The sequence below is a fragment of the Naegleria lovaniensis genome (assembly GCF_003324165.1).
Source record: "Naegleria lovaniensis strain ATCC 30569 chromosome Unknown tig034, whole genome shotgun sequence".
NCBI lineage: Eukaryota > Heterolobosea > Eutetramitea > Acrasida > Naegleriidae > Naegleria > Naegleria lovaniensis.
The window spans coordinates 25,754-38,162 of record NW_025407857.1 but is presented as its reverse complement, the minus strand read 5'-3'; the positions used below and the strand labels follow the sequence as shown (position 1 = coordinate 38,162).

At 37.0% G+C, this 12,409-nt stretch overlaps 7 protein-coding genes across 7 annotated transcripts; 4 read left to right on the top strand and 3 right to left on the bottom strand.

Annotated features, from left to right (window-relative positions):
- C9374_008579 (uncharacterized protein) lies at positions 1-228 on the top strand (the record flags this gene model as incomplete). The annotated part of the gene is made up of 1 exon (XM_044698670.1): positions 1-228. One exon carries the CDS (start codon positions 1-3, stop codon positions 226-228), a length of 228 nt encoding a protein of 75 aa, XP_044545219.1.
- A 531-nt stretch (positions 229-759) lies between these two features.
- C9374_008578 (uncharacterized protein) lies at positions 760-2,145 on the bottom strand (the record flags this gene model as incomplete). The annotated part of the gene is made up of 1 exon (XM_044698669.1): positions 760-2,145. One exon carries the CDS (start codon positions 2,143-2,145, stop codon positions 760-762), a length of 1,386 nt encoding a protein of 461 aa, XP_044545218.1.
- Positions 2,146-2,177: 32 nt separating this feature from the next.
- Positions 2,178-3,248, top strand: C9374_008577 (uncharacterized protein; the record flags this gene model as incomplete). Its single annotated transcript, XM_044698668.1, has 2 exons — positions 2,178-2,356; positions 2,468-3,248. 2 exons carry the CDS (start codon positions 2,178-2,180, stop codon positions 3,246-3,248), a joined length of 960 nt encoding a protein of 319 aa, XP_044545217.1.
- Positions 3,249-3,664: 416 nt separating this feature from the next.
- C9374_008576 (uncharacterized protein) lies at positions 3,665-5,644 on the top strand (the record flags this gene model as incomplete). Its single annotated transcript, XM_044698667.1, has 1 exon — positions 3,665-5,644. The coding sequence occupies one exon, from the start codon at positions 3,665-3,667 to the stop codon at positions 5,642-5,644; it is 1,980 nt and encodes a 659-aa protein (XP_044545216.1).
- Positions 5,645-5,734: 90 nt separating this feature from the next.
- On the bottom strand, positions 5,735-7,299 carry C9374_008575 (uncharacterized protein; the record flags this gene model as incomplete). The annotated part of the gene is made up of 2 exons (XM_044698666.1): positions 5,735-6,117; positions 6,216-7,299. The coding sequence occupies 2 exons, from the start codon at positions 7,297-7,299 to the stop codon at positions 5,735-5,737; spliced, it is 1,467 nt and encodes a 488-aa protein (XP_044545215.1).
- A 132-nt stretch (positions 7,300-7,431) lies between these two features.
- On the top strand, positions 7,432-9,918 carry C9374_008574 (uncharacterized protein; the record flags this gene model as incomplete). The annotated part of the gene is made up of 1 exon (XM_044698665.1): positions 7,432-9,918. The coding sequence occupies one exon, from the start codon at positions 7,432-7,434 to the stop codon at positions 9,916-9,918; it is 2,487 nt and encodes an 828-aa protein (XP_044545214.1).
- A 1-nt stretch (position 9,919) lies between these two features.
- C9374_008573 (uncharacterized protein) lies at positions 9,920-11,986 on the bottom strand (the record flags this gene model as incomplete). The annotated part of the gene is made up of 1 exon (XM_044698664.1): positions 9,920-11,986. The coding sequence occupies one exon, from the start codon at positions 11,984-11,986 to the stop codon at positions 9,920-9,922; it is 2,067 nt and encodes a 688-aa protein (XP_044545213.1).
- Positions 11,987-12,409: the final 423 nt, after the last annotated feature.

Below are 12,409 nucleotides of genomic sequence, written 5' to 3'. Positions count from 1 at the left end.
ATGGCAAACCGTATGAACGACTTTGTGTTACAACAATTATTGGCTGAAAATCAACGTTTAAAAGAAAGTTTAGAAAGTTGTCGAAAGGCCATCCCAATTTCTGAAGCATGTCGAACTCTGATTGATTATTGCAATGATCACAAGTCGAAGGATATGCTCGTGATGGGTGACCCTACAAATCCATATTGGAATCCACCAAAGGATGGAGGATGTTGTACCATCATGTAATTGTTGTTATTGTTATTATTATTATTATTATTTTTCAAATGTAGAATTTACATCTACGCACACAACAATAACAATAATATTTTTATATATTTATTTTGGAACATCACAGTGTTGATGTTAAAATGTTTGTGAGAACGAGAGAGTGCGTGCCAAGTTGGAGAGAGAGTGGAAGATTCCTCAGCAGTGTTCATTCAATTTTTAGAATGTTTTGGAGTCCATATGCTCAAATCAGAAATTCTCTCTTTCTTTTGGTGCTCTCTCTCGCGTCTTCATGTTGTACCATCATTGCCATCCTTTTTCATAAAAACACATCCTTTTCGCTCTTTCACCAACAATATGTTGTTTTTCTCTGTTGAGAGAGATACTCCTGAACTACACTCAGCTCATTGAACCACCCAAGAGTAGTTTTTACAATACTATCGTCAGTTGGGAAACGATGTTTTCGGCTCTTGTTCCATTCTGCAACGGATCATCATACACAACACCTGTTTGTTATACTTGCTCATTTATTATTGGAAAATGTTCACTCAATTATTGCAACACCTTCTTCTTTTTCTTGTCCTTCTTATTCTTCTTCTTTGATTGTTGTTCTGACATTTCTACATCATTGTCTTCGTCTTGCATTGATGTGGATGAAGAAGTTTGTTGACGTGAGCCAATTGGATTTTGTCGAATGTTGAGTAAGTGAGCTTCACACTTTTGCCAGAAAATCTTTAGAGCTCGTCTGAAAATCTCTGCAGGTCCTCCTGGAATGGACCCAACGCTTTCAATCGAGAAAATGAAATGATCCTTCACCTTAGATAATTGAATTCTCTTGTCCCAGTCGTCTTCACGAATACATTCTCTACACATGGTGCAGTTCAATGGACGTGCAACTCTAACTTTTGAATCAAACTCGGTTTGAGGATTTTCCTCAATGTCAAAAACATTCATTGGACACTTTTGAATCAGTTCTTTGGCTTGCTCAATATCCGTAATTGGTTCTCCTTTGAAGGTAATTTCTGGTAAGAGACGATATGAAGCAGTTGCAACTGGCTGCCATTTGGCATGGCTTCTTCCAATACCTTTTACACAATAACATTGAACATGAATGGATTGTCCTGGATTTAACTTGGCCAGTAAAATATCATCAAAAACAGGCCTAATAGCATTTTCTCCATTGAAATTTTCAGATTGATTTCCTATTGGGATCCACTTTAAATCTCCAGAATATACTTTTGAATGTTTGTATTCGAGCTTATTGTTGTTGTGTGGATTTGGAACGAGTGTCTTTTCACAGGTGACATTCAGTTCAAATAAAATATACTCGTTATCCAATAATTCTTCAGGAGGTTGCCAAAAAGGAGTTGATTTGTTGGCAAGGGAAGGAGCATAGGTGGCCATAGTTGGAATAGGTGGTTGGATGTCTTCATCATCGTCGTCATCATTTGAATGATGGTTACTGTTGTTGTGTTTTGGTTCTTGAGGAGGAGCAAATGCACTAATATCTTCGTTTTGGTTAATATCCCTTGCAAAGTAGAAAAAGTCTGGTTCTGCTCGGATCGGAACAAGACCAATTCTATGAGCTAAGACTTCATCTTGAATAATTGAGGTATTTGTTATATATACAACCTTTTCAATAGCCATTGAAGGAACTTCAGAAAGCATAATTCTACGGAAAGCATTTGCAACAGGAGCATCAATACCAATCATTTCAAAAACCAAATCATTTTCATCCCTTCTCAAAACATTAATTTGCAAATTGTTCTGAAAATCCTCAAGAGAAAAACTATTATCATAATTTAAATTTGCAAAACTAGAGTGATAGGCAAATGTTGTGGTCTGTGTTGGAGCGTATTTTCCAACCCGAACTCTCGTCCTCATGTCCTCCACTTGCGGAGGGAGAGATTTGGTAGCAGAGGTTGCTTTCGAGGTCATTTTTTTTCCATTCAACAAAAATTTTCATGATGATGAAATTGTTTCCGTCATCATCAACTGCGTTTGAATGGTTGGCATTTCGGAACCACATTGGTTTGAAAGGTTTCAAAAAACTCTCTTCATCTCATTCTTGGAAAAGGAATGGATCCTTGTTGCACCAGACATTGCACTCTTCTTCTCGTCAGCAACTCTTTCACACTCGCACTCCGAGGTAGGTTGGTGATGAACTGAAAAAAAAATTCTGAAATTCAATTCATTGGTTTCTCTTTTCCTTCATCGTTTTTGATATCCACGAACCAAATATTTTCTTCAAAAAACACAGAATGGCCACCACTTCATCGCTCGACCAACAACAATTAGTTTTTATGGAGTCCGAGGACTGTATCCTAGTTACGGAACAAGACCAAGAGAAGGGAAGAGCTTCAAAGAAGCAATGCCATGTTTGGGCTAATATTGATTCAAAAGTCGGAGATGATAATGTTCCTTATCTTCATAGAGCCTTCTCTGTGTTTTTGTTTAATTCCAAGGGACAATTATTACTTCAACAACGTGCTTCGGAAAAGATTACTTTCCCAGACTATTGGACGAACACTTGTTGTTCTCATCCTCTTTATAATCTTGATTCGGAACGTGAGGGAAAGAATCAATCTGGAGTTCGTACTGCTGCTCGTAGAAAATTAGAACACGAACTTGGAATTCCACAATCCAGCATTGACCCAGATCGTTTTATTTATTTGACACGAATTTTGTATAAGGCACCAAGTGGAAATCCCCAAGACTCACAATGGGGAGAGCATGAAGTTGACTATTGCTTGTTTTATGTGTTGACTGAAAAGGAGGACGCTCAATTTGAAGAACATTTGAAATCCATGAATTTGAATGAAGTTCGTGCTGTGAAATATGTCAATGCTGATGAATTGTTGCACATGTTGGACGTTTTGAACGAACAAAAGAAAGAAATTGAAATTACTCCATGGTTTAAATTGATTTGTAGACGATTCTTGTTCAAGTGGTGGGAAACTTTGTTGCCTTGCATGGAAAAGAATGATTTTTCTGCTCTTGATGCCATGAAGGATCATGAAAATGTTCACAAGTTGAACTAATTGGACACGAGTTCACTACGCTTTAATAAATTATTAATATCAAATAATTCTTCGAAACTGAGGTCTCACAATAGGGTGTTAACAATCTTAATGGGTTTCATTCCATCCATACTTACATAAGCATTTTCATTGTTGTTTCCAAGCTGTATCTTTGCCTTTATCCACGACAGATAAGGTAATTTCCAAAAAACGAAAGGTTTTCAGAGTTCCATTCCCAATTGATGGTTGTTGGTTTCACGTCCAAAAATGGAGATCCCATCACGAAGCCATCCCATCAACCATGTGCCTTGATGATGATGGGAGTGAGACAATTCATCATTCCTTACATGATGACCATCTCACCTTAATTCACATTGGAAAAGAAGTAAGGCTTTCATTCCTTTCATTCTCTCTCTCATATATAACCTCATCTCGAAATGAGAAGGAAACTTTTATCCTCATGGAGTGCTTCCATCATGAACAGCAGCACTAAAAATTCATTAAATTGCACCAACAACCTCTTCTCAACGTTCCTTAAAAATGAGTGCACTGCTTCTCGGGGGAACAACACATTCATTCGTTCTTCGGCAGGCACTGGCTGTTGTTGTTGCCGAAGGTACTCGCGAAAGAAGGTTTTAAGCTCCGACGTCGATGTTTCTGTACATACCAAGAGCTACATTTCGGAAATAGTTGTGGAACAACATGGAGCAAAATTCAATCGGAAAAACAAACAAGAGAAGCTGGTTCAAAGCTCGCAAGAACTTGTTCGTGCGCTTGATATTGATACTCAATTGAAAAAACTGTATTGTAACGACGTGTTACCTTTTGAAGCAATAACCATGCTGCATCATCTTAGTGAAGAAGTCAAACAACAACTTGTTCTTACAAGCATTACTGAGCCAACCGCTAAACTCTCCGAGAAGCTTGTTCTTTCTGACCATCCATTAACTTTGGTTGCAACGTTCAAGAAATTAGCCTTGTTTTGGATTTTGTCTAGATCCAGTTTTTGCATTGCTACCAAGAAGGACTTTCAATTTTTGATGACAACACCTACAACAAGCTCAGAATGTGACAAAGCTTCCCAGTGGTCTTATTTTGATGATATTATCACAATTGAAGAAACTATACATGCTTGGTACGAAATGATTGCGTTTGAAATGGAGAAGAGGGGATCTTTGAGAGCCCGTATTGTCGAGGGATTGAACAAAATAATTGCTTCCCAGTTTTCAGAGAAGGCTGAGCGCAACGATGATACCAAGAAGCAACATCCATATGTAACACACTTAAAATCCATTGATGGCTATGATCGATTTTGGGAGCGCTTTAACCCTTCTGTTCAACCTCATGTTTGGATGGAACAGGTACTTTCTGGCGAACTGTCTCTTAAAAGTTTTCTGAAAGAAATGGATAAGGGTTATTTACACGAAATGTGTCGATTTTTTGGTATCACGATAGCATTGAAAGATGGATCCCAGGGAGAGAGAATTCGAGTGATTTCTGAATTCTTGCAAAAGGTGATCTCGATTAATCGAAGTGACCTTTCATATAAGGAACAAGAAGAGCAAGCAAGAGATGAAATGATCAATCACGGGGTGTTCTGGACCTTGTTAAAACCAGTGGAAAATTTACATGTGAAAGAAAATGTTTCCAAGCTGAAGGAACGCCATCCCAAGGTCTTTCGCTTACTATTCGTCATGTACAAACATAGGGACATGAAAGACCATACGATTTACAAGTCACTCTTGAAAACAAAGAACAGCGAAAAATTTGATGAACTTCTCAAAAAGGCAGAACAATTGTCGAGCCAAAATATGGAAGTCGAGCAAGATGTATTTGCGTTGGAATTCGCAAATAACTCAGAGAAGGTGCTGAAGCAAGTACTGACATGTTATTGTCAAAATATGGCAAAAACTTATGGCCCCAAGGAGCGAGCCGAGAATGATTTTGAGAATATTGCCGTGCAAGAAGCTTTTTTACGATTACAACCATTGGACTTTTGTGGCTTTCCACTCTTGAACTGCTTCATGAGAATTACGAATTGTGGGTCATTGGCCATTCTGATTCGAAGTGAAAGTTCTTATGTTTGGGATGATTCATTGAAACAATTAACCAAGCTGGCGAGGGATCACATTGTTCCTCATTGTCTGAGTAATGATTTTCGAGTTGGGAATTGTGCTCTCATTCGACCCTTGGTGAACAGTCACAAGTCGTGGTATCCTTCACAATTCGTAAAAGAATGCGGCACTCAGAAGGTTAAACAAGACCAAATTTTGCAACAATTCAGGAGGGTTTGGCAAATGATTATGGAGGGTGATATTAAGCAAGTACCTGGTATTTTGAAAAAGAAAGATTCAGAAGCTCTTCGGTATATACTCGATCAAATCCCTCTCTTTCTGCCCAATAAATCTTCAAATTGAACAATGAATGAGGGTTGATGAGTCTAAAATATTGTTAAATTATTTCTTTGAGCACATGATACTTAATTTCAACGTGAAAAATCTTTCGTTCTATATTTGAGTGTTTCTGAAAGTATCAATTAAAAGAGAATCAATATTGTCTTCCATTTGAGAAAATAAGGTTACAACTTTTAAATCTCGTAAGACATGTGTTGAAATAGGTGGATATGAGAATGGAGTTTGTCTTTGATACAATTTGTCCACATAATAATGCAGTAAAATAAAGTGTTTGAACAATAATCGAATCATGCTCGAATGTAGAAATGAAAGATGAGCTCCAATAAAATTAACAAATTCGACAGGATATACCAATGGAAATACTTCACTGAGGCAAGTATCAATAATGGAGTAAAATTTTCGCTTCACCTTGGCATTGAAATATGGAAAATATTCCGAAGAGTTGTTTCCCAAATCGAAGAATATCTTGTATTTCACTAATATTGGTCAAGAAAATTTTAGAAAACGTCATATGAATAATGGAATAGAATATTGATGAGAAATGACATTCAGAAAATCTAATACAGTCACATACCCTTAAAAAACGAAGAAACAGGATCCGTCAGAAAATTTGTCATGATACCATTACTATCCACTCCATCACAAATCCATCCTCCAGATTTTTCTATTGAGCTACACAGAAACAAGTATGGAAATGGCTTGTTGTGATGTCTGGTCTTCTGAACAAAATTAAAAATTTCTTTTTCGTTCGAAAAACAACATTCCATCACAAACAAATGTGGAATTGAAATACTCTCAGAGTTCTGATTTGCGAATATTGATAAAAATTCTTCAAAGCTCATATACTGAAAAGATGGAAAAGAAAGTCCTAGGTTATTCTCACCATGTCCACTCCAGTAAATGATATTCAATGAAAGCACAGAATGCTCTTTCATGCATTTCAAACTTCTTTCATAATTCTTTCCATTGAAAAATTTCATTAATTCTTTCGTCTTTTGATATTCATAATTACAAATCATATTATACGTGAGATCCATCACATCAAGTTTGTCTCCATACATCTTCTCTACGTTTTTTACAAAATATAAAAAGTGAAACAAATCATTATGTACATTAATAATACATCTTGAATACTTTTCAAAATTATGAGAGTAATCCTTAATGGCATTACAAATCGATAAATCCGAGCACGCACTCATATCTCCGGTATTTCCAACGAGAAGTAAATAAGTACAACAACAACAAGAAGGAAAGGCTTTCACGTTACTACTGCAATAATAATCTTCTGTTTCAATCTTCTTCGTGGATTCAAAACCGTTTTCGCTCATCCGTGTAGACTCCCTATTCATCAAATTCGGAAATAAATGTCTTAATAATAATTTAATTCTCTCAACATGATGAGACCAAATTTGTAAGGATGTTGTTGTTCCTGTTGGTTTCATTGAAACATCGGAATGAGTGCTTTTTCTTAAATTATGAGAAGAAGCAGTAGCAACCATAGAGCGTTGGGGAATCATGTCCGGTATGAATATTTGTTGTTGTTGTTGTTGAATGAAGGGTTTCAACGAATTGTTCCTTCTCTTCCGCAAGGCATCTTCCGACCCGTTCGTACTCAGTATTGGCACTACTGAACCATCATTATTATGATAAAAAGACATTTTTTCCAATTCTGTCTTTTATAAAAACCTTGGATGAATTCATACATCATCATGATGATACTGATCCATGAATGAATTATGATACATCCATCCCTATCATGATAAAGATATGAAAGAATTACTTTAAAAAAAATGCTCAATCCGAGGACCTTTGTTTTTTCGGGGCCTCCTCCCGATGAGCCGCAGCAACAACAACACTCAACGGCTTCTTCTTCTTCTCGGAGAAGAGCAGGAGGACAAGCAGTAGTGCATGACCAACCGACGCAGCCCGGATCTTTGCATCATCATCATGCTCAACAGAATGACATGAAGTATCAAATCATGCATCATTCTCGGGAGGAATTGTGTTTATTGGAACAACAACATTCCAGATCATCATTGGACGATTCTAGAATTCTTCATCAGAGGAGAATGGATCAAACTACCGTGTTGAATCATAGTAGTACGAGTTCTAATGCAAATTATTTGAATGATACAAGTTTTGGAAGTAACGGATTTTCATCAGCGGGAGCTGGAGGAAATACTTTTCAACAACGACAGCCAATAGTTTATGAACAACAAGTCGTTGGTTATGTTTCACGGAGTAGTAGTGTGGTTGGAATTTCACCTTCCACGAGTGGTGGTGGACATTATTCAGCAAACAGTTCTTCTTCTGCATTTAAACCTACTGTTAAAAGTGCATTCATGTCGTCACAATTTTCGAGTGGAAAAAGTTCAAATGATTTACCAACTTGTTTAGAAATTCCTAAAGTATTATTAAATCCAGTTACAAAACAGAGGCCCTATAGCCTTTTACAAATGGTCACAGTCGGCTACAAGACTGTCACAACAAATATTCGGCAAAAAATTAATTATGGAGCAAGTCATTCATTACATGACGGTCGTCGAGCATCAATGAATGCAAGTTCGAGTGGCTCGACTATTGCCACAGATTTTCCTGTTGGATATTTTACAGACAATGACTTGGAGGGCTCTGTGCTTTTACCGCAACACAAGCACATTCGAATGTGGCCTCTGCTCTTCCGAAGATTTAAATTTGTGTCTCTACTAGGTGAAGGACGATTTTCTAAAGTTGTTCTTTGTGAAGATTTGTTTATTCCCAACAGAAAAGTTGCAATCAAAGTAATGAATCAAAAAGCCAACGAGATTGGAATTCAAGAATCATTACATTACTACAAAATGCAACAACTCGGAAGTTCAAAATCGATATCCAAGTTATACTTGACATTCTTTTTCTATGGACATTTTTGTTTAGTTTTTGAACTTTTGGGAGAAAATTTACTCATGTACATTCAACGATTTCAATCATACACCATGCCAATGACCACACTTAAAAAGCTAGCAGTACAACTAATGACAGGATTAGCATTTATGCGAGATCACAATATTATTCATGCTGACCTTAAACCTGAGAATATATTAATGGGAAATGAATCTAAGAACTCTCTAAGAATTTCTGACTTTGGAAATGCTCTGGATTTTTGTGATCAACAATTAATAGAATCCAACAAGGGACATCAAATTCAAACATTACTCTATAGAGCTCCTGAAATATTACTAGGATTGAATTCATTCGACTTTCAAATTGATGTTTGGTCTGTTGGATGTATACTCATTGAATGCTACACTGGAAATCCAGCATTTAACTGTTCCTCACCTGAAGAACTTTTTCGACAAATGGTCTCTCTTCTAGGACCTGTACCATATTCTTCCTCTAATTTATTGAAACAACATTTTGATCTTTCCAACACACAAACTTATAATTTTGCAAAAAAACAGCACAAAATCTGCAAATATTTGAGATTGAAAAAGAACAATGATTTTGCTTCCTTTTTAGTTGGTTTGTTAGAATATGATCCAACGAAAAGAATGACACCACTGCAAGCATTGTCACATCCTTTCCTTCAATCACTCTTTCCATTTTCTTCCATTGTAAATAGTTTGACACAACATGTCATTTCTTCGTTGAAATATAATGAGTTGAAACAAGAGAATGAACAACACAAACAAACGATCGATCAATTATTAAGTCAAATTCAAGAATTGAAACAGATGAGTAGAAAACGACATGAAAATCCTTCTTCATCGGCCGATGTGTCTCCTCTTGTGCAGCATGGTCATGGGCAAACGGTAATGGCAACTACTGGAGCTAATCATCATTCCTTTCATAATCATCAACAATCTCCACGCACTCCTTCGTCAGCAATCACAGCACGACATGCTTCTTCATTCAATTCTCCCATAACAACCATGAGTTCAAACACTGCTAGTTCTGCAACGCCTTCAACAACAGCCACGGTCGGTATTGTGCCATCAACAACAATGTTGACAAGGAGCAACTCATTATCATCAACTAGTCATACTGAACCACCTAGTAAGAAGACAAAAACAGAAAGCACTACCCAATCAATGGGTACATCAGTCAGCAACAACTCGGCATTCGCAACTGCCGTTCAGCATAACAAAACGAATCATGTTATTCAGGCACCTCCAAAATCCACACGATTGAGCTGTGAGAAGTGTGACAGCACCTTTTGTGAATTTTCTGAACACTCGAATTCTCAATATGTTGTGAAATGTAAGAAATGCAAACATATATTTATTAGAAACAAAAAATAATTTAATCAACCTTAATGCTACCGTAAATGGTCTTGACAAACCACAATGAAGTGAAGAAACCAACTGCACCTGTCAACACAAAGAAGAAATAGCACAAAATCGATGAATATCCAAAGTAGAATAGAGCCATCATGAATGTGTCAATCTCTAGAGAAGTAAAGTAGTAGAATGCAGAGTAAATAAAAAGATACAATGCAGAGCTTCCACTGCATAAGAATGATCTCCACCACCAACGGTAATCCTCATTGCACAATTGGAAGTAAACAAATACCACACTGATTTCTGCAGAGGTAGCAATCAAAATGAGGAAAACGACGAACAAAAATCCAAAAAGATAGTAATATTGGTGCAACCAAATAGAGCTCAAAATAAAGTAGGATTGAATGAAAACGCTACCAAATGGTAAAACTCCTCCCATCAAAACTGCAATAACAGGATGCATATAGACAGGTTGAACTGGGATTTGTCTTGGGATTTGCAAGGTCTTGACTGGTACTTCGATATCCTTTGCTCTAAATCCAAAGAAACCACCAACAACCACAAGTGGAACAGAAATAGCAAGCCATAAACCAAATATTTCAAGCAATGAGAGGAATGGAAGAGCAGATGTTGAGTGTACAGATGCCCAAACCAAAAAGTTAATAAATGTGAAGAGAGACAATGGAATGGCAGGGAATGCAAAAGCAGCAAGGAGAGAAACAGTTTTCCATGACTTTCCTTGGAACATCTTGTAAAGTCTCAAAGTGACATAACCATTTGTAATTCCCATAAATGCAAACAAAACCATAATTGCAGTTGGAAGAGAACCTCTGCTCTCAGGAGAAATAAATCCAATTAAAGAGAAGAAGAGAGCAACAACCAAGCATCCTAATACTTGAATACCAGCACCAGCTGCAAGAGAAAGAAGAGTTGAATTCTTTGGTGTACGGAATACGTCTCCGTGAACAAGTTTCCAACCGGTTTCGTCACCTGGATCCTCTTCATCTCTCTCATTGTACAAAGTGATATCTTTTCTGAGAATTCTGAGCATAATCATACCGACCATACCAGTCAAGAAGAAAACAATGAGCAAAGAGTTGATGATTGAGAACCAGTGAATACGATAGTCATCAGGATTATCTTCAGTGTTAATGTATGCATCAAATCTAGATCCCCATGCAATATCGCTTTCCTTCCAAATCACTGAATATGAATATTCTACCTTTGACAATTTGTCATCAATAACCAATCTGTCAATGTCGTTGTCGCTAGGTAATCCCTTTCCATCCTTACATGAATCTGCAGTGTGTTCAACACTTGTTGGATAAACTTCAGCACCAACAATAACTTTTCTTCCATTCTTTCTAGTGTGATAATACAATACAAATGTAAGATGATTGTTCAAATAGTAATTGTACTTGTCAGTTCCGTCAGTGGAAGATATTTTCTCCTTGCAACCAACTGGGAATCCATCAGGACGAGAGTATTTGGTGAGCTTTTTCTGGCTTTTGATATCATCTACAGATGGAGGTGGATTTCCACAAGCGGTATATCCTTGTAAGTTGGCAAAAGGAAGCTGATCGACAACCAATTGAGCCAAATAATCCTCATCAATCTTTTCTTTCAAATTCTTGATGTCGTCAGGTGTGAGTTTTGTTGGACATTCAGTGCTCACACATGATGACCCATCGGATTCTTTACAGTCAATAGAAGACAATCGTTTACAAGTAATATCTTTCATAAATTCAACGGAGTAGACGGAATTGTGAATACGATCTCCCATTAAATATTCTCCTAAATTCTCAACGCTATTCTTAATTTCCTTTGGTTTACAATATGGAACGGAATAGAAATCAAAGGCCAAATCATGAGTACTTGATAATTTTCTAGTTTTAATTTTGACCGCATCACCTAAAGTGTAGTAATTATCAGGTATACCAGGAAGGAATCCCTCCGTACTTGTTGTAAAACAGCAACACACAAACAAACAAGCCAAAACTAGATACGTTGTTATGGGTAACAAGGAGGAGGATGATGATCGGACTCTTCCTGTTGTTGTATGAGGTGAGGTGAGTCTTGAGAACGCCATATTTTTTTTAAACTTTTGTATATCCCAAACACGACGTGGCGAGTTCGTTTTGGAGGCTCATTCGAATTCTTTTGAAAGACAACAATCAGTAATTGATTCTTAGATGCAAAGAAGAACCAATTTTCATATAGTGCTCGTTGTTCGTTTGGTTGAGCGAATGTACGCTCCGTTGTCGGGTCTCAGCAAATAATTTTTTAAAAAAAAGGCCGAACTTCATCCGTGCTTTGTGCTTTTTGTGTCAAGAGAGTACTCACCGAAGTTTTTTTACACTTTAATAATTAGTATTGATTAGGCCATCAAGTAGCATTACTCGTAATCAAACAGTAAATTTACTTGTAGAGAGAAGTTGGATTCAGGAGCAACAACATTCAGTGTGTGCATTGTTCCGAAGTGTTGATAGATCAATAATTATTGTGCAATATT